At 33.6% G+C, this 22,762-nt stretch overlaps 1 protein-coding gene across 2 annotated transcripts in view; it reads left to right on the top strand.

Moving 5' to 3' along the window:
• Nucleotides 1-22,762, top strand: part of LOC140434933 (nose resistant to fluoxetine protein 6-like) — a 64,920-nt gene that overhangs the window by 7,322 nt on the left and 34,836 nt on the right. For both annotated transcript variants that reach the window (XM_072523572.1, XM_072523571.1), the window contains exons 2-4: nt 9,209-9,420; nt 16,110-16,336; nt 18,547-18,626. In XM_072523572.1, the coding sequence (XP_072379673.1) occupies nt 9,209-9,420; nt 16,110-16,336; nt 18,547-18,626 (519 nt within the window). The remainder of the gene's footprint in view (nt 1-9,208; nt 9,421-16,109; nt 16,337-18,546; nt 18,627-22,762) is intronic.

The raw sequence follows: 22,762 nt of genomic DNA, 5'->3' as shown, positions 1-22,762 counted from the left end.
GTTTTCTTGGAAATGTGTTTCATAAAATCCAATACGTCTTGTATAAATAAAAAGTCTGACATAGATAAACTGAGCAACATTTATTGTTATTTACTGACAAAACATCAAAAATAAAATAAAGATTTACTTTTACATATACACACCATAATACACCTGCATGCAAAACATGTTGACAGGTCTAATATACTAATTGTACAACAAAACATGAAGAACACCTAATTACATTTTAATCATACTATTTTTGGTTTTTCTTTTTGTTCTCTATATTCTCTGTGATCATTTAAAACACACCATTAAAAGATATCACAAACGAAGTTTCACTATCATTAATTAATTTTAAAATGTATTTTGTTCATTATTTTATATGTTATATTTTATATGTGTGTTATTAATGTTGATTGTCATAGCTTTATATAAATAATCTCAACGACTAATAAGTTGCACTGACAATTTGTGTTATATTGTAAATATTTACACATTCTTCTAATTACAGTGTCTTGAAAAAGGAATTAAGCAATTCCGAAAGCTAGACCAAAAGTCAAAAGAGTGTTTCTGTAACATCCCGGCCAAACTTTCTGACTGCAGCCCTAATAAACTGTGTTGTTTGTACATATATATATATATATATATATATATATATATATATATATATATATATATATATATATATATATATATGTATATGTAAACCGGGTTTATTTTTCTGAAAATCGATTTTTATTTATTTTCAACTGTATTGTGCGGTACAACTCAACTAAATTTCCTTTCCCTTTTTGCTTATCTTTATAAAATTTTCAGTACACAAGAAGTACAAGGGATAAAATCATGGCTTAACGGCGTATTGAAGTCCAGAGGTCTATATACTACAAAGAGTCAGCGTATTTGAATGAAAACCAATATCTGTACAATTGTCACCTCGGGGGAACAAATACGGGTCTATACACCTTCTGTTATCTCCGGGTGCTCTGTAGAGGGCTTCGAATATCGCAGTCGAGAGCTCCTCTACCCAAGTCCATTTACTGGTATGGACTTAGTCCACAGACTATGGCATTCGATGACATCCCCCCTCCTCTGGAGACTCTGCGGCTGGGAAAAATATTTATTGAATAAAAATACGAAAATACATGTGAAAATACACAAGAAAATAAATGTATAAAAATACAAAGTAAAGTAAAAGAATTGTCTATAAAACTCACACAACACTTATCTGGAACCTGGGGGCTGGATGTTACTGCATCTTCCTCTGTGGTAGGCTCCATCTACGGTCGGTGTACCATTTCTCTCAGCGGTTCGTCTTCTTTTCTGCAATCAGGTTCCCATCCACTTTATCCTGGGGTTTCGTAGGCGAGTTTGCCCGGGCCTCCGTGGTAACGCCACATTTCGGGGAGGGCAGGTAGGGACTGTGGCTACTTCAGGATCTCCGTAGTTTCCGAGACTTCAAGCGTCGAAGAAGGCTGACTCGTTGAGACATCTGGCACACGGAAGGCATCAGAACTGCTACAGAGCTCGATGGCGGAGTGTTAGAGTATAAACACTCCGTGGCTCTCCCCATTGTTCTCTTGACTTCAACCCATGTTGAAGTCAATGGTGTGTTGCGTTCTGTAAAGCGAGCTAGGTCGCAGGTTCGGAATAATCCACATTGTCGGGCGCCATGTCACCTCGGGGGAACAAATACGGGTCTATACACCTTCTGTTATCTCCGGGTGCTCTGTAGAGGGCTTCGAATATCGCAGTCGAGAGCTCCTCTACCCAAGTCCATTTACTGGGTATGGACTTGTAAATATTTATCTTCTGATGGCTTGTCTTGAAAAAGACAAGATATTTTTTACATGACAAAGGTACACCAAGTCGAAATAAAGCATCAGGTCGTGGTCTTCTGAAGGCTTGTCTTGAAAAAGACAAGATATTTCTTACATGGCAAAAATATAGGTCGAAATAAAACATCAGATTGTAGTTGAATAATATTTCAGAACAGCAGGAAGCAGCGCCCCAAGAGCACTAAGCTCTCGGAGGGCCCGTGAGGGACTGACCTGACTACAGACCGTCCACAGACTATGGCATTAGATGACACAATGATCTGTACCTACCTGAATCTAAATATAGTCTGAATGTATGTGAATGACGCAGTCTGTTGATTTTTTTGAGAAATAATCAGCAAAATATAGATTTTGGTCGTTTCCAACTAAACGTATTAGAATAAATAGGGTAGGTTTAGGTCGGTACTAGACAAATGGTTATAGTTACATATTTTAATGTATAACAAATGTTTGATAGTCTCTGGGTTAGTTAATCGTTACAACGAAATGGAAAATACTGCGAAAAGGGATTTTTTAATAAGAAAAGAACTGTGAGTTCAGTAACAACTTTACTTCGAAGACTTTCTTTCACAGAGCACAGACACAAAATACTGGCTTGGACTTAATATTTTAAAATAGCGATATTTTTTTTCAATGGATGTCACAAAATTTATTTATTTTAACACTTTCTTACAATATTCCTAAAGTTTTGACGAGCAGTTATATATTTCAACAAAAAGTGAGAAAATTTATATAAAAAAGTATGTTTTAATAACAAGTTCATTCTGTCATAAATATTTAATTAAAAAAGTTAATAAATATGGTAATGTTTTTTGTATGCATTATTATAATACTGTTTTTATAAAGCCCAATTATGTATAATTAGAGAAATATACTTAATCTCTTAGTGATACATAAAAAATATAAGTGTTGAGTACAATTTGTATTGTTATTATAATGCTTGGAATTCTTTTACGCCTGTTTAATGCTATTATAATGTTACATTTTGACATTATGTTAATACATAATTATTCTGTACTTTACATAAATATTCATATTTTTTAGTAAAAATTAAGTAAAATAAAAAAATAGATACCTACAATATTAATTGGTCCATTCTGAGCTTTAACAGAATAAAAATGCAAATAGAAAAGATGTACCTAGTTGTATGTAAACTTTAGGGTGTTTTTAATATAACTATTCATTAATTTATGATTTATTATCTGTTCATATTATGAATTTAGGTCGCTTCTATAATAAATACCCAAATTATATTTATTATTCTAAACGCTATTCTTTGTATTCTCTCTTTTTTCTGTTGACACTCATATACATGGTATATATATATATATATATATATATATATATATATATATATATATATATATATATATATATATATATATATATATATATTGCTAATGGGCAGACAGTGATCCGACCCTTAGTCTGCCCCTCCTTCACGATCACATTTTGTACCTAAAGTACTCTGTTCTATCAAAATAACATAATCCATTTTAGATTTTAATCCTCTAGTGTGTTAATACCTGGTGTATTTTTTAATATCTATGTACTCGAAAAAGTCGTTCATTGTTTTTAGTTTATAATGTTTGCATCTGTTTACCAGTCTTTCTCCATTGCTGTTTATAACTTCTCTTTCATATCTCCCTAATACTAGACTATTTATCTTATTATTCACTTTATCATTAAGGTTATAAATTAACAACGTTAATTAATAAAATTATAAAACCCAATAAAATACCGGAAGAATGGAGAACGAGCGAACTAATTCTACTAGTCAAAAAAGGAGATAAAAACAGGCAGAAAACTACAGAGGTATAAACTTGGTTAAATACTACCCTATAACTTACAACTAAAATGTTCTAATAAATCAGAGGATAAGTTTAGCAGATTAACAACAGGGTTTTTGTAGTGGAAGATCGTGTACATATGCAATATTCGTTATAAAACAAATTACTGAAAATTCACTAGAGTATAATAGACCAGCATTTCTGTGTCTGATTGACTTAAAGAAAGCGTAATCCTACTTCTGTATAATAGAGAAATTCCCCTAAATATTATAAAAACTATCAAAAACTACCAAAACAACAAAATGGAAGTCAGAATAGATGGGACAACTTACAGAACCTATAGAAATAGGCAGCGTATTAAGACAAGGGGATTCATTGAGCCCCATGCTCTTTAATTTAATCATAGATGAAACCATCAAAAGCGTTAACAAAGGAAGAGGATAAACAATGGGAAACAAAAAAATAAAAATGTTCTGTTATGTATACGATGCAATATTAATAGCCCAAGATGAAGATGGTCCACAGATTTAACATAAGAACAAAAGAATTTAATATGACAATCTCATCTCCGAAAACTAAAACAATAGTAGACAGCAAAGAACCAACCAGATGTAAAATAGAAATTGATAGCATCAGTATTGAACAAGTAATGGAAATAAAATATCTGTGAATTACACTGTGTAGCTATAGAGACCTGGACAAAGAAGTGAGAGATCAAGTAAAAAAAGCCAATAGACTGGCAGTATGTCTTAATAACACTATATGGCGAAACAGATACATTAACACTAAGTTGAAGTCAAGAATATATAAAGCCGGTGTAAGACCAACAATCACATATACTTCAGAAACAAGACCCGACACAGCTGCAACGCAAAAGCTACTGGAAACGGCAGATATGAGAGTACTGAGAAGAATTACAGAAAATACGTTAGGAGATTAAAAGAGGAGTGAAGTCATTAGTAGAAAATGTAACGTCGTACAGTGTATAAATGGATGCACACCAAACAGAAAAAAAATGGTGTAACCAAACAAGCAGAATGGAGGAGACCCGTGTCGTCAAAAATAGCAAGAGGTAAGTCACCAATCGGCAAAAGAAGTAACGGACGACTGCACAAAAGATGGAGTAACAACCTTCCATAGAGGTATTAATCCGCCAATTAACAAGCAGAATTGCTTATAAAGAGGAAGAAGAAGAAGAAGAACATTAAGGTCTTCTCCAGTTATCCATTCAGGAGTATTCAAGATTTCAGCTAGCACGTTCCTCAATACTTCTTCAAAATAATTCTTTTCCAGGATAGTCAAAGCGTTGTCAAAATCACACGTCGGTGTTGACTTCGTGTGAATTAAAATATATATACCTTAGCTCTTTGGTCTTAATTTACTCCGTAGTAGAAACGTACATAATCTTTAACATCCTTCCTCGCTCGCCTTTCCTTTGCTTTGTCTTGTTTGTTTCTAATACCTTGTATGTCCCAAATAGCATAACTTATTAGCTCAATCCCCATCCTAGGATGGCCAGAAATTTTTCTAGGGGTTTATACCATTAGCCGATATGTACCAGATTTAGGTGCAAAAAACTTCTCTCCTTCTCGTCTCTTGTTTGTTACATAACGTACACTCATAGTACACCTTATATCGCGACGCTTTGTGCCTTAGAAGACGTGAGAGCAGAATTTACTGATAGAGCTCAGTTTTCTTAAGAACCCCTAACTCATTGGTTAGAAAACAGTGGGCACTTCTTAGAGATTTAACATCATCTGGGCATCGGCAATCCATCTCGCCTCCAAGACACTTTAACAAACACTTCAAATAGATTAAATTTAATTATTGAAATTCTGTTTCCGCAAAATTCTGTTTTAGTAATTTTAAATTAATTTATTAAAACGAAGTGTTGCTATTTTTTAGGTATATTAACAAATCTACTAAGGATACAATATGATCTTTAAGATTAACTTTGTTGCAAAACACGTGTAGATAATAAATACAGGCCATTGCCTGTAAGCTAATCTAATTTAAAAAACATTAACAAAAACATAATCAGTGATTATATTCATTCATAAGGATTTAAAAATAATATTCCTTTTTGTTATTTTGTGTTATAGTTTTATATTTTTTGCACGTTGATTATAAAAATAGACATACAATAAAAGATATAGAATTATTAAAAATAACATTGTTTTTTGCATTTTTCTTGTATCAAATTACATATTTTCTTTTGTGTTTTCGTTGACATTGATGTTTTGTAGCTATATCTTTCCATGATGATTTCATTTGCAGAACGGCATGAGGTTTAGCCTCATTCGATTGTTCGACAAAACGTAAAGAAATTTGAAAAGGACAAAACGTTATGCAATAACAACAAAAAATAAGAACCTAGTCGTTTCCCTAACCAATCAAGCCTACTGTATAAAAAAAAAGAGAAAAAGAGACACCGATCTCAGAATTCGTTAAACTTCAGATACTTCGTTGTGCTAGTCATGTAGTAAGAATGGAGACAGAAAGATTGCCGAAAAGAGTCCTAGATAGTAAAATGCAGGGCGCAAGACCAAAAGGAAGGCCACCGAGAAGATGGGAGGATGAAGTGGCAGTGTACGCGCAAAATTTGCTAGACGTGAGAACCTGGAGAAGATCGGCGCGGGACCGACAAGGTTGGAGGCCAAGGACCGATTTGGGCTGTAGCGCCATTGGAGAGAGAGAGAAAGAGAGAGACAGAGAGAGACAGAGAGAGAGAGAGAGAGAGAGATAAAATTCTTACCTCTAGGCAATGAAAATCTTGTCGACGTTGTGCTGTCTGTCGTCTGCTGGTTCCTCATATTCGTCGTCTGATACGATACGTTCAGGTTGTCTCGATGAAGAATCATATCAATGATGTCCTGGTCGATGAATTTTTTTTCTGAGTCATCGGCTGCTAACCACTCGCGTACCTCTTCTTGGTTAATTTCGTTACATCCTGGCAAATTTTGTTTTAAATTTTTAATTTTTTTAGTTGTTTCTTCTTCAAGTTGGTCAATCAAAACCCCCTAAAAAAGTATGATTCAGAATTTTCACCATGATATATGATACACCAATAAAAAACATATTTCATTGATAAAGTACCATTGTTGTCCCCTGTAATAACAGATCCTTTAATAATGCTCCTTTATAATGTCTCTTGAATGTCTCCTGAATGTCTCCCTGGTCTAACGGCTGAATTAAGCTTGTGACATTTGGTGGCAAAAAATCTCACAATTATGTCACCATTTTGTATATTTTAAGGCAGAGTTGGCGCATTGCCAACAAGCAACAATGCTTTTAAGCATAGAGTTTTTTTTTGATATCGTGAACACCATCAAAATAAACCGCCTAAGATGGGTTGGCACGTTATGCGGATGGATGAAAGTGATTCTGCTAGAACAACTATACTTAATAGACCAGTCGGAAGAAGAAGAAGGGGCGACCAAAACTTAGATATCTGGACGATGTTCAGGAAGAGTTAAGGGAGACTGGAGTAAGGGGATCGAGAAGACAGGCACTCGTCAGAGAAGGATTGAAGAATGTTTTGAGACAGGCCAAAGCTCTCGAATGGCTGTAGCGCCAACCGATGATGAGGAATACTTTTATTTCATTAATATTATATGTTATAATAAATTAATAACTTCCTCTTAATCACTCAATGATTAAGAGGAAGTTATTAAAAAGAAAATACCAGTATTGGTAAGTCAGTAACATATAGAGAATACATCATTTATGTTTTTTTAATAACAAACATATAAAATCGGAATTTGGTGTTTATTAAAGGTAAACTAAATGCACGATCAAATACTTACCATGTCGGGATAGTATTATGAGGTTTTTTTCCTGGTTTTCCCTCATAATTTACTATGGAATCACTAACAGGAGAATTTTACTGTCATCATGGTATGTATTTGTCTTTTTAAAGACGAATTACATGTTATGATCTTTTCTGACTGATATTCTCAAGTTAAAGTTGATTCCATGTAATCGAATGAACCATCTTATAAGTAAAGTCATCCCAGGAACGCAACTCAACAATATTGGCAATATCATTTTAAAGTCGTCTACTTTAAAATGTATAATGTATGTCTGAATTGTCAATATAGATGAGTCAGATAAAATTAAATTATTAGAAGAATTTTTCACTAACAAAAATCAAAATTTGTTTAATTTACTAATGTTTGTATTTTGAGAACGAGAACGAAAATTGAAACGTCAATAAACGTACTTTAACCTTTAATTGTGGCTTATTCCCATTTAGATAGTAATTACTTTAAAATGCCAGAAGAAAATAGCTTCAGAACAATATTTCATCATTAAGCAGGTTGAACAATATAGGACTCAGGGAATCTCCTTGTCTTATCCCATTTCCAGCTTCAATAGGGTCGGTTAATTGTTGTTCTACTTTTACTTTATTGTGTTGTTTTGGTAGATATTTTCGATCGTTTTGATTATTCCTAGAGGTATCTCTCTCACAATACGTGGATAACGTCCTTTAATTTGACCCGGTCCAATGCCTTCTTAAGGTCCAAGAAACATACATATGCCGGTTTGTTGTATTCTAATGATTTCTCTTGCACTTGCCTCATTATAAATGTAGCGTCGGTGCATGATCTTCCCGACCTAAAACCTTGTTGTTCTTCTGCTAGTGTTATAATTTTATTCAGTTTATTTGTTATCACTTTGGTTGTTAATTTTGATGTTGTGTTTAGTAAATTAATTTTTCTGTAATTTTCCGGGTCCGATTTGTATCTCTTTTTGAAGAGAGGTATCAGGATACTTGATCTCCATTCTTGAGGAATTCTGTTTTTTTCTATTATTTTTTGGATTAGTTTTAATAGTTGTTTGGTCAGATCTGGTCCTCCGTACTTTACGAGTTTGTTCGGTATTCTGTCCTCTACTGGTGATTTTCGTTTTTTTAATTTCCTTAATGCTTAATTTACCTCTTCCTCCCCAATATTTATGTCTTTGTTTGTCGTCACATTTAGTGTTGTTTTCTCATTATCGTCACCTTTAGCAAATAGGCATCGAAAGTAGTTTACCCTCTGCCTGGGGTGAAGATCGGATAAAATGTGGAGGGTAATTGGCAAGATTAGCAACCTACAAATCGTAAAAACAAATACTGCTAAAAAAACAATACTTAATTATTGAACAACATAATTTCTGATATATTGTTCAATATGAATCAGTGTATTTTTTAAAGCCAAAATCGTCACCATCTCCTTATTCTTCTAAATTGTACTCATTAATTTCAGCACTCTGTTTGTTATTGTGAGATGAAAGTAGATATTTTGTGTCATCGCTATCGATAGAGGAACTTAATTTGAATGATGAAGATCTCCTATAGTTTCTATCTATAACAAAGTTGTCATTTAGATTTTCGACCCTATCGGCTTCAGATAAAAATTAAGTTTCTGTCAGTTGATGGTGAGTGATATGATTTTTAAAAATTAAGCTTTATTTTTTAAATTGTACGGACAAAGTTAACTTACGGCTTTTACCTTACATTTTATTGTTGATGTTTCTCTTTTAAAGAAATATGTGAATTCCCAAATTACATCTTCTTACTTAAAAATGATATAACATATTTTCGTTTTTATATTTTAGTGAGAGATGCATCAGCTCAGTCAATATCAAGTGTATTAACAGGAAGTTCCTATAGTTTAGGAAATCAAGCCGAGTGCCTTGCATCGCATTCTCCTTTTCCAACTCAATATTGCTTAGCTATTATTATTGGAAACATTCCTAATACTACCATAAATAGAGATCCGTTATCTCTGGATTTCAACTCTAATGAAAATGTTCTTGACAAACTTTATGTAAGTATTAAAATTTTAGTTTGATTATTCAACTGCAGATAATAATAATTAGTTGTTCGAGATTTCAACTATGTTGTTTTCGATTGTCTTATATAAGAGTAGTACCAGCCATTTTGCTAAAATGTTGTGTAATTTCTTCAGAAGTGGGAAAGTAAAACGTTGGTCATGATAATGATTCCAATAGGAGTAAGTTAAGTTTTGGATTAGATATTGCACACTACATAAAGCGCACTACACTAAAATCGGCAACATTGCGTCGTACGAGGTAATTGTAATTCTCTGGTATTTTTCTCTGTATTTTTTAATACACTGACCTTTATAATGAGGTGCATTTGTATCGGATTTTAATAATGTGAACAATTTTTTGTGCCTGAATTAAAATAAAAGCGCATTTCTTTAAACAAAAAATATACTCTTATTGAAAATAGAAAATAATTCCTAATAAAATAATGTTTTTTAAATGTCTCCAAAAAAAGAAGTTCATGGGTGTAAAATCTGGAGACTGCATAGGCCACTTAATATCGCCTATTCCACTGATATCGGGATTCGGGAGTATTGTTTAAGCACTCCCTAATTATTCGAGCATTGTGAACTGAACAGCCGTCTTGATGAAACCAAACATTCTCCAGATTTACGTCAGGAAGATTGAGAATAGCGGGAAGAACATGATTCTGTAACAAATCGAGATATACTCTACTATTCAAGTTCCCCTTAATAAAAAATGGACATATTATGTAGTCTCCTAAAATGCCAGTCCAGACGTTAACTTTTTGAGGACGTTGAATTCGATAAACAACACTTCTGTGCTGGATTGTCGCGCCCAATACTTCGTAATGAAAGGATTGTGTCTCCCTATTAACGAAACAGAAGATTCATCAGTAAATAAAATTTGGTTCATTAGCCTTCTTTATTTAAAATTCTTGTAACCGTGCTTTTTCCATACTTTCGTTACAGTAACATTGCTAACACCTAACTCTCTAGTTTTGACTTAAACGTGTTTAATTTACATCAAATGTTGTATAAATTTGTGTATCCCGGTATTCTCTTTCCTCAACTTTTTCTGGTGACAATTCTTGAGCGTGACATTTTCTGTAATTTTTGAGGCAATAACAACTTTCAAAATTTTTAACAATATTATGACTTGACTATACGCAAGAAATTGTTCTCCCTTCAAAAAACACAGGAAACAAATCTACACACTGTTGTCCAGAATTACCACCTGTAAACCATTTTATTATAATTTGAACCTTTTCTGCGGGCGTATAAATTGACATGTTGTTTAGAAAAATAAATTAAACATATATGCTGTTATTGCTTTAAGGAAGTTCGTGGAAAGTCGAAGGCGCGCAGTGTTGCCATTTATAGGGTGTGTATCTAATTTAAAACTTAACGTACTATATCTAGAAAATGATATACATAAGAATGATAAAACTTACAGTACCTATTTAAGATTAAGACCTTTTTTTTCTGTTTTTGAGTCTCGTGTTAACTTTCTCTTTTTCGGTGACATTTTTTAGTTATTATCTGTGAGATATAACTAGAATGGGACATAACAGCATGATAACCCACGCAAAGCGAAAGTAGCAAACAAAACGAAAGCTAGAGCACTGGAGCACAAAATGACGGAAAGCAAAAATATTATTCCAAAAAAAGAAACTATCAACGCATTCAAAAATTAAAAGAATGAAAAACTATATAGGAAAACAAAAAAGCACTTTAATAGAGAAGTCCAAGCATGTTCAAAGTATCCCACATTTTTTCCCAGTTATTTCGTCTCAAAAAATTTTTTGCTACGCTCATGGCTGACAAATCAGCAGAACGTGCATATGTCCGATTTATAATTACCGTAGCGTGCCCTCGTATTGTGTCCTTAGGCCATCATCTTCCAAGAACTGATTCAATAAGTTTTTTGCCTTTTGTTAATTTAGGATCATACATTTTGTAACGACAAGACTACCAAAGAGAATTAAAATACTATTATAAAATAATACCACAATCAACTATGGGAGCTTATCCTCTATGCTTCGCCTGGCTCAGTCTCTCAAGTGTGAATCCGTCTTGTCTTAAACTATGAATTAAACAACGAAAATTTATCTGGCAACAAATAAAACAATGATTTAACTAATCATATTTATTCAACATAAAATAAAGCAAAAAGAATCCTGCCTAAAGCTTGACAACAAACAGATTGAAAATTAGTACTTATGGTATATATTTGGTTGCTTGCTGCTGTTAATATGTTGCCTCCAAATTATGTGGGCAGGTTCTGTTGCCACCGACAGAGCATGTGGGTAGGTCTTAAAGACAGCTGCAGTTGTTTAGTCCAACATCACTCCATAAGTTCCATAAACTATTTCAGAAATTATCCAATAAAATATTCCAGGAATTATCCAATAAATTATCCAATAAACTAAAATTTAATATCAGTATTAGCCAGACATCAAAGGGGGTTAACTTCCTTACTAATTATTCTTCCTTGCTTATTCCTACATGCATAAAATTGAAAACGAGGTTTTGAAAGAAGTGAGGTTATGAATATTGAAAATGCTGTCAGAATTATAGAATATAAATTACAATGAAAGTACTCACCCCAAGAGATTTCTGCAGACCATAAAATGAACCTTACAATAATTCTTACCTTCTTTTATAAATTTCAATTACATGCAAAAAAATATCCCGCCACGTTTGAAAGCTCATTGACAGAAATTAGGAAGCGACTACAATGAAGTATAGCACAGATGTCATAGGACGTATGTCTATAATGGAATTAGATCTTCTGTCAACATAGAACATAATATTTAGTCTACCGAAAAGAAACAGAGAGGGCGAATATTTATTCTACCGGAAAGAAAGAGAGAGAGAGAGGGTGCCAACTATTTTTTGAAGAAAAAATAGTTTTTTAAATATAAATTAATAAAGATTTGACGTTTATAACATTACAATTTCCTAAACCCATTCATATACTGCTTCCTCTCGTCGAAATATGAGTTTCTAAAAAGAAAAAACCCTGTTGGCTCGAAACGGTTCCCTTTGCGTACCCTTAATTAGGAATCAACGGAATTACCTCAGAGGAACCTCTAAAGCATAAACATGTAGGGTTAAATACCATTAAAATTAAAATTGTTAACATTTTTAACCGTACATTTAACAAACAAGTTAAAGAACAACATCGTTTTAAGTTCAAAACGAACAGTGTAAGTGTAGTTAATGTTTCTATGTTAATTTTTGTGTCCAAGATATGAAACTTTTAATAACGCGCTCTGCGGTGAACGGTCAGCTTGCAGCGAATGCGGGTGCGCGTATACTCCCGCGTGAATCAATTTTCAATATCTGGACAAAAAATTAACATAGAAATATTTACCAAAGCTTAAAATGTTAGTTTTGATTTATTATATAACTTCCATTAACCAAACTGCCAAAGCTTATGGCTTAATTTTATTTAAATCTCTTATAAACAAATTAATTTACCACTTTTTAACAAAAATTTCAACTATAGGCTGCTATAACCTGTTTAATTATAATGATAAAGTATTATGCATTTTCGAATCTACATGTGTATACCAAATCTTCGTGGACTTTATACAAACTTACGATTCTGTTAATAGAGAAGCATTGTGGGAGACCATGGTAGAAATGGGAGTACCTGGTAAGCTAGTACGATTAGCACAGGTGAGCACAGAGAACGCTTTCTCTGTGCTCGGATCACAATTGGCAGCACCACGTCGGAGGAATTCCTCATTGACACCGGGCTTAGACAAGGAGAACCTCTCGCCTCCCTGATATTTAATTTTGCACTGGACCATGCGACAAGAAAAGCTCAACCATAACTGACAAACGGATTTGCCGCCCAAGGATCAAAAATACTATTGGCGTTTGCGGATGACGTGGACACAATTGCACAATCCACCAGAGATGCAAAAGAAGTTTTCACCCTATTCGAAAACGGAGCCAAGAAAGTTGGTCTGAAGGTCAACGAGGACAAGACCAAGTACATGGTGGTTACGAAGAACCCAAGACCAAGGGTTAGACAAAACGTAACAATGAATGAATATAACTCTGAAGTCGTCAAAGAATTCAAGTACCTTGGAGCGATCATAACATATGAAAATAAAATAAATAAAATAAATATGAAAAGGACGCGGCAGCCAGGATCATTGTAGGAAATAGGGCATATTACTCATTAATGACTGTACTTAAATCAAAATACTCCTAATACCAGCAAAATTAAGAGTGTACAAGGCAATCATTCGTCCCACAATAACGTATGGAAGCGAGATATGGACTCTGAACCAGCGGGAAACGTCAAAATTACTGCTACTGGAAAAAAAGATACTGCGGACTATCTATGGGCCTTGCAGAGAGGAGACAACAAGAAAATGGAGAAGAAGACACAATGATGAACTCCAGACAGTATATAGAGATGAAAACATAGTACGCTACATTAAAGCAAGCCGAATAAGATGGGCGGGCCACGTACTAAGATCGAGTGACGAAAGACTACTGAACGCCACATTCTGAGAAAGGCCCGATGGCAGAAGGTCAGTTGGTCGCCCAAGAAAGAGACGGAAGGACGCAGTAGCCAGTAATTTACGCAAAATGGGAATGCAGCAATAGGAAATAGCTGGTCAGGACCGACAACAAAGGAGGGAAATAGTAAACGCGGCCAAGACTCACATAGAGTTGTAGAGCCAAATGATGATGATGATGATGAATCTACATGAATTTTACATATGTATTGGTTTTACGCCCTCATTATATATGCGCCCCCAGAGCGCGTTATTATAAGTTCCATATCTTGCTAAAAAATTAACATAGAAACAATTACCAAAGCTTAAAGTGTCTATTTTGAGTTGTTCTATAAAATCCATTAGTCAGATTTTCAAAGTTTATAGCATAATTTTGTTTAAATCTCTTATAAACAAATTAGTCCGCAACTTTTTGGTGACATTTTTAATGTTTAATTGTTATACCTTTTTGATTAATAAAGATTAAGTAATTTTGTTTACAATCATTTAAAACCGGGTAAGGGGGGTTCTGAAAGTTAATCGCGCGTATGAAAGCCGAGTTATACTTGGAAAAACCCCATCATTTGTCCATTTTTCATTTGTCTATCACAAAATTTGTTATAACTGCGGTTCTAACAATTGGATCAATGTTAAACAAACGCTGTTTTGTTCACTTTTTTAAAAGAAAAAATTTAAATTTTGTTAAAATTAAATTTCTCTAATAGTTTATATTTAGATCATGTAATGAGACATCCAGAGAGGTATAACCTTTTACACCTCATAATACAGGGTAAGATCGCCGGAAGGAGAGGCCCAGGCCGAAGAAGAACATCCTGGCTCCGAAATCTCAGAGAATGGTATCAAGAGGTCGCCGTTAATTTATTTAGAGCTGCGGAAAGCTTCCTAATCGGAAAGGGTACTGAAAGAAAAAGAATAGTTTAGGAGATAGAATCATTTAAACAAGAACATTATTAATAACAAATTCTCAGACGGGTTTTCAGCCTGGTACACTCGAAAAATCAAATCTACTTAACATAAAAGTGCATACTCAACCCCCCTCTGGCTCCTAGAGCAGTTTTGTATTAAAAAAATGTAGTAAGAAATAAAAGTATCTCCTTGTTAACTGATGCCAAATAAATTCACAAAAATAGGTTGTAGATTAATAATGGTTGATGGTTAATAATGTGTGAAAAAGATCGTATTGAAATAATATAATCGATTATGGTGATCGCGTTAGAACTCATGAAGAAATATGTAAAATTTTTAATGATCTGTATCCTGAAAGAAATCCTATATCGTGTTCCACAGTTATTAAACATTGCAACGTTTTAATTCAACTAGGACGGTAAAATTTTTTCCAAACACTGAAAAACCGCGAACCGCAACGACCGAAGTTATTAGACAACGTTGCAATTGAGTTTGAGGAATTTTCTTAAATTTCCACAAACAATTTGACACTAATCTATGGTATACGATGGCACTCTGTAAGTAAAATATTAAAAATTGAAAAGTATCATCCCTATAAGATATAACTGATCCAAGCGTTATCAGATGACGTTTTTGATCGACCGATAAAATTTAGCAAGCGACTGATGAATATTTGTAATGATGACGAACATTTAGCAGCTTTTGCAGTGTTTACGAATGAGGCAACTTTTTGTTTAAATGAAATATTTAACCGCTATAACTCTAGATATTGGTCAAATGAGAATTCGTATTGGATTCAAGAAGCTCATATCGCTAGCATCCAAAAGAGTTGAATGTTTGGATGGCAATTGTCCAAAATAGACTTATATCTGTATAGCTGGTGACAAGTATTAAAATTTACGGAATATCTAAATTGCTCCTGCACTTCAACAAAATGGCCAGTGACCTTAAAATTTTTGGTTTCGATAAGATGGAGCGTTTCCCCACTATTATTAACAGTCTGAAAGATTTTTTGATTACTAATTTTCCAAATTGATGGATTGGACCTAGATTCATAGAATTGGCCTACTGTTCTCTTTTAAGGGTATTTTCGGTGAAACCGGAACTAGAAAAGTAACAAAAAATACGGCATCAGATGCGGTACGTATCATTGTACTTGCATACAATGTCGAAACGTTCTTAAAGGGTTAATTTGATCATTAACACGATCTTTTCATTTAATTGATCTAAATCATCTTAATAAAAACTAATTTTTAGCCTTATCAGGATGAAACAAAATTCCCAAGAAATATTGCAAAAATGGGTTGGTGTTTTCCAGCATCGTGCTCACCCGATGATGCAAAACAAAGTCTTGAAGGATATCTAAAAGACGTCGACTACTCTTTGAAGAAAGAAAATATTACCTTCAGCGCTCAAGTCCCATCAATTCTTTGCCAAAGATCAGATAAGCAGCTAAAGATGGATCTAGTAGATTTAGTATTTTGGTAAGTAATCGTAGAACTATCGCGTTTTATGACAAATATTAATTTTAATTTCTTTATTTAAATGCATGAACTTTTTTCTTCTAAAACTTTAATATGTGTTTGTGTAAAATTAATATTGTTCTGGCTTGGCCTCAACGCCTTTTAATTCCACGGTTGTGATGTCGGATAGTATAATTGAGCCAGATAAAAACAGGATTCGATCGTATAGGCATTTATTTCGAATTTACATATACAAATGAAAAAGTAATTATCGTTAAGTGCCTACTGAATACAATGTTTGAATACAAAGACGTACTGTTTATTTATTTCGATAGATGGGTGTGACGATATTCGATATGGTAAACTAAGATACGGCGATCGAGGGATTGAGGTCGTACTCGTACCTCAACTCAGAACGAGTACTTGGACAGGGATAAGGATGTCTATCTAGTTCAACGCACCAGATAGAAAGAATACGCCAATATCGTTCAACGCACCAGGTTGACGCAGCCAGAGGAAGGATTGACTGGGTTCGGAAGGATTTGGGACACGTTCAACGCACCTGTCCCCAAGGTCAGATATTCTCAACTTAACGCGTCGAGAAATGGTTAGCTGTCTTTCAGTTTCAAAAATAAGATAATTCCTAAGATAAGTTGGCTTCTTTCCACTAGGAAACTAAGTTCCTGTAGCTAGCTGTATACCATCTATCACAAAAAATTTATTTTAAATCCTTAGTAAAAGGTATATAATAAAATACCCAAACGGACTATATAACAAATACATTACAGAACATTTTCGGAATCATCAGTGTAACAAATTATATATGCTATGAGCCACTAAAATATATGGGTGAAAACCCTTCAAATGTTATTAATTTATGGATGTTACATTATATGTTATTATAAATTAGGATGTTTAAGTTACCGTTGGAATCGGTAACATGGCAACGTATGGCTCTACATCGGTTAGATGGTCCTGAGACAAAGTGCCTTCGAGGACCTGTTGGTTGTTTTCAACAGGTCCTGACAGTTTGGATGTAGAAATAATTTTTTCGAGTAGAGACTTATGTTTCCGGTTGGTAATCCAATCTGGTATAATTTAATATTTTCAATATTTTTGTGGTTATTTACGCAAGTACCACAAAAGTTTACTGAAGATAGACTGACTAGTCCAAAAACGTAATGAATTTTTAATCCATTTGGATTTTTGAATTTAATTTTAATTAAATATACCACTTAAAACAAATATGCTTTACTTCGATGTTCGAGTTTTTTTTGCAAACATTTTCAATGCAATAAATCAGCTACGAAGAATTTTGAAACCTTGGAAATTTTCTTGTCAAAAATGTGTGCAGTAATTTTAATAAACCAATAATGTAGGTGTACACTACATAAACTACTATAGATATATACAGTATAGACTACATGTGCTCATATAGTATACATGTGTATAGGATATTTAATAGGATATAATAGGATTTTATTATGTATTACTACATAATTTGGTCAGGTATAAAATATTATCATTAAGAAACCTCTAAGTTTCATAGAAAAGAATAGAATTTCCAATCGACATACAATTTATTATTATCAATTATTTCAGTAAGTTAATAGTTACATTGCTGCCATTTTTACAATATTTTTATATTATTCTATAATTTGTACATTGTTGAACATACGTTTGGTTTTTGAACACAGATACTAAGGTGATTATTCACTTGTCCGATCTTTGTTCTTCTTACATAATTCTATAAAAAGTGTTATCTACAAAATCTGTTAACCAGTTTTTCCTCATTTCTCTAGCTGTATATATACATTTCTAAGAATTTCATCTGGCCCAACTGCTTCATTTTTACTTAGTTATGTAGAAATTTCTTCACATTTTTTTTTAGTCTAAGTCTTTTTTTAAGGAATATACCCACTTTCGTACCTTCTTCTTATTTTAACTAGCTGTGCAATACTTCCTATAAGTTATAGTTCAAATAAAAAACTATCATAAAAAATATGTTATACTATGAAACTCAAATTTACAATAAAAGAGAATATAATATATACATATATATATATATATATATATATATATATATATATATAAATATATATATATATATATATATATATATATATATATATATATATATATATATATATATATATATACCAGTAAACGATGTATTTTATTATCTTAGGTAATTTTAAGATACACTAATTTAAACTTTTCGTGGTTTTTAGTGCACTTGTTACAGTTTTGATCATTCTTGTTTCAACAAGTTCCTATGTAGATAGTCCTGATGAAGATGATTCACAAAACAGTAAGTACCCTCCTTTGTTATTGTTGTTATGTTATACCCCACATTATGACGAGAAATTTTAAACTTAAATAGTAAAATTTCTCTTTTTTGAGGAAACTGTTGTGTAGTGAATCAATTTTTTTTAAATCAACTCAGATCGATTGATGTGTTAGAGACGGCGCTCTCAGAAGGAGCAGAGAGTATTTTTTATTTCGAAGTATGTGTCCCAGGTATGATATTTTATGCTGTATGTATGATAATGCCTAATGTGTCCACATTTTAAATGGCTCCAATTCTTTTATGGATTGGGATTTCAATGTCTCGCCCCCAAGTTTCTTTTTATTTGGGAAGATTGAGTTGTATTGTACAAATACTTTTCGGCTATTTTTTAGGATTTAGGATTTAGGATTTTTAGGCGATTTAGGATTTCCTTTACTTTTTTTCGTTGTTCGGCATATCTTTCTCGGTCGTCTTGTTTTTTCGATGGCAAACTTTTTAATCTCTAATCTGATCTTTTTTTAACTCTGCTCTAGATTCGTCATCGAATAAGTGTTTTTTACTAAATCTTCTTGTTTTTTGTATGTTCTTCGACGATGCTTTTTTATGAATAGTGCTTGTAATTTTCAAGACCTTTTGTTGTATGTTACACATATTATTTCATTTCTCTCACCGACACATTGAAATCACAAATTAAATACTTGAAGTGCCTCTCATTGTTATTGCTTCAGTTATGTTACTGCAGAGTTCCTCTATTTCTTCGTCAGTGTGAGTAATCGTTGGACGTATATTTCTATATTGTATCTCTTGATAGTTGTAAGGTTAAGCTAGCTAATGTATCAGAGATTCTTCTTCTCATTGCGCCGTCTCCTTTCAAAGGTTGGCGATCCAAATGGCAATTGTAGTTTTGGAAACTGCTGCGCGAAAGATCTCTGCGGATGAGCGGTCGAACCAACTCCTCAGGTCTTTCAGCCACGAGTTCTGGCGTCTTCCTACTGATCTTTTGCCCTGTACTTTTCCTTCCAGTATAACTTGAAGTAATTCATATCTTTCGTCTCTCAGCACATGACCCAAGTATTGCATTTTCCTCTCTTTGATTATTCTTAGTAATTCTTTTTGTTTACACATGCGACGAAGTACCTCAAGATTAGTAACTCTTTGTACCCATGGAATCCTCAACATTCGTCTGTATATATACATCTCAAAGGCCTCTATTCTTTTTTCTATTTCAGAGTCCATTGTCCAACTTTCACAGCCATACAGTAAGACAGAAAAAACGTAACATCTGATCATTCGGATTCTAAGCTGTAGACTAAGGTCTGATCTTGTAAAAAATGTTTTAATGCTCATGAATGTTTGCCTTGCTTGTTCGATTCTTGATAGGATTTCTTTTTTTGGATTACACTGACTATTGATATTTGTTCCCAAATATTTTATGGAATTTACCTGTTCTATTATTTGACCCTTGGTATACACCTGTACGTTTATTGGTGTCTTTGAAAATACTAAAGTTTTAGTTTTGGAAACGTTTAGATGTAAACCGAACATTTCGCTGTGGTGAACTACCGCCTTTATTCTATTTTGTAGTTCTTGTGCGTTGCTTGCTATTAAGACGGTATCATCAGCATATCTGATGTTGTTAATCTTAATTCCGCCTTGGACCTCGTCTAATGCTTCTCTGAATATAGACTCCGAATACAAATTAAAGAGTAGCGGTGATAAGACGCAACCCTGTCTCACTCCTCGTCGGATTTGTATGTCTTCGGATGTTGTGTGCTCTATTTCAATTGTTGCCGTTTGATGCCAGTATAGTTCTGAGATAATTCGCAAGTCTTGTTCGTCAACTCCAGTTGTTCTCAGAATTTCGATCATCTTTTGATGGTTAACGCAGTCAAATGCTTTTCGATAGTCAATAAAACATGCATATACATCTACATTCATGTCTCTGCATCGTTGCGTTAACACATTTAAAGCAAAAAGAGCCTCTCGTGTTCCCAATCCGTTTCGAAATCCGAATTGAGTGTCACTTATCTGGAACTCGCACTTCTTGTAAATTTGTTTATGGATAATTCTGAGAAAAGTTTTAAGGACATGAGACATCAAGCTTAATATTCGATAATCATCGCATTGTGAGAAATTTGATTTTTTTGGTAATGCTACGAATGTTGATTTTAGCCAGTCTGTTGGTATTTTACCTGTGTCATATATCTTATTGAATAGTGCTGTTATTAAATCTAGGCTTTTACTTTCGTTACCTGCAATTAGTTTAAGTATTTCGACATTGATATTGTCTGGACCAGTGGCTTTTCCATCTTTCTGAGATTTTACTGCATGAATCACTTCTTCTTTGGTTATTTCTGGGCCTTTTTCATTTATTCGATTATCTGTGGATGGTGGAGAACAAGGTCTGTCGTCGTCAAAAAGAGTTTGTATGTATTCTTTCCATCTTTCTAGTTTGTCTTGTGTACCCATAATTATTTCGTTATTATCATTTTTTAATATTGTTGCTTGTCTCTTTTTGTGTCTACCTGTCATTTCTTTTACTTTTTTATGAATATTAAAGGTGTCGTATTTTTCCTGAAGTTGTTCGATTTCTAGGCATTTTGTTGACATCCAGTTTTCTTTCGCCTCCCTGCACTTTTTTCTAATGATTTTGTTGATTTGCTTGTATTCTATTGGGCTTGTTTTATGTTTTCCTCTTACGTCCATGAGGTCCATCATCTCTTGCGTTATCCATTCTTGTTTTTTGTTTTGTTTGATGAACCCGATGTCTTCTTCTTGTATCTTTGTTATTTTTGTTTTTAGAGCAGTCCATGTTACTTCAATGTCTGTCTGTACCAAGTTTTCGATCGTTTTTATTTCTTCCTCAAGCTTGATACTTATTTCTTTTTTCTGTTCAGGGTTCTTCAGTTGTGAGATGTCTATTTTTCTTGTCACCGTTTTCTTTTTGACTTTGAGAAATCTTTTTAATCTAAAATCCATTATAACTGGATTGTGATCGCTATGTATATCAGCTCCAGGGTATGTTTTTGTAGATTGTATGTACTTCTTAAAGGTGTTATTGAGCAAAATGAAGTCAATTTGATTTCTAACAATTCTGTCTTTTCTGTCTGCAGGTGATTTCCATGTGTATAGCCTTCTAGGATGTTGTTTGAAGAAGGTATTGGCAATTAACAGATTGTTTTCTACGCAGAATTGTACAAGTCTATCTCCTCTATTATTTCTGGTACCTAGACCGTATGCTCCTATGTGCTCTCCTTCAGCACCACGACCAATTTTAGCGTTAAAGTCACCCATGATCATCGTTATCTCACCTCTTTTTGTCAGTCTCATTATTTCATCTATGTTGTTATAAAATTTTTCGATTTCTTCGTCTGACTTGTCACTTGTTGGAGCATAGACCTGTATAATATTTAGTTTTCTGTGAGTTGTTTGTAATTTCAACATTGCTACTCTATCATTTAGAGGGATGAAGTCTATGACTGATTGAGCAATTTTGTTCGACACTAATATAGCAGTTCCATATTGATGTTCTGGGTCGGTTCCACCTGAATAGTATATGTATCCATGTTTTGTTTTTTGTATTCCTGATCCAGGCCATCTTACTTCACTCATCCCCAAGATGTCTATTTTCAGTCTTACCATCTCGGCTTCAGTGTTTGCCAGTTTCCCGGACATAAATAAGCTGCGTACGTTCCAGGTGGCAATGCGTACTATTCGGTCGTATATTTGTATCCTCTGTGTATCTATCAGAGATACTAGTTATTTTTACAGCTCTTCGTTTCCATTTTTTGTTTATTAGGAAACCAATACCGTCTCTTTTGCCTGTTAATGTTCCTTGGTAGTAGAATGTGTTTCCTGACGCTAATTCCAATAGCTCTTTATCTTAACGTCTTACTTTGCTGATTCCTATGATGCTCCCTTTTATATTTTCAGTTTTTTTTCCAGTTCTACAAGTCTGTTTGTTAGTTTGATTTCCATAACGAGTTTGGAACGAGAGAGGCATTGTTTGGAATGACTGTACTAACTTCGTGATATATATGTAGACACGTACTATTGTTTTATTAACTTCCAAAAGATGTTTGATCGTGTAAAGCACTTTATATTGATTGAAATACTAAGAGACATTGTTATGTGGACACATGTTATGTGGAAACAAT

This window comes from Diabrotica undecimpunctata, chromosome 2 (assembly GCF_040954645.1).
Source record: "Diabrotica undecimpunctata isolate CICGRU chromosome 2, icDiaUnde3, whole genome shotgun sequence".
NCBI lineage: Eukaryota > Metazoa > Arthropoda > Insecta > Coleoptera > Chrysomelidae > Diabrotica > Diabrotica undecimpunctata.
Note: the sequence above shows the minus strand (reverse complement) of the source record. Positions and strands in the feature narration are given on the sequence as shown.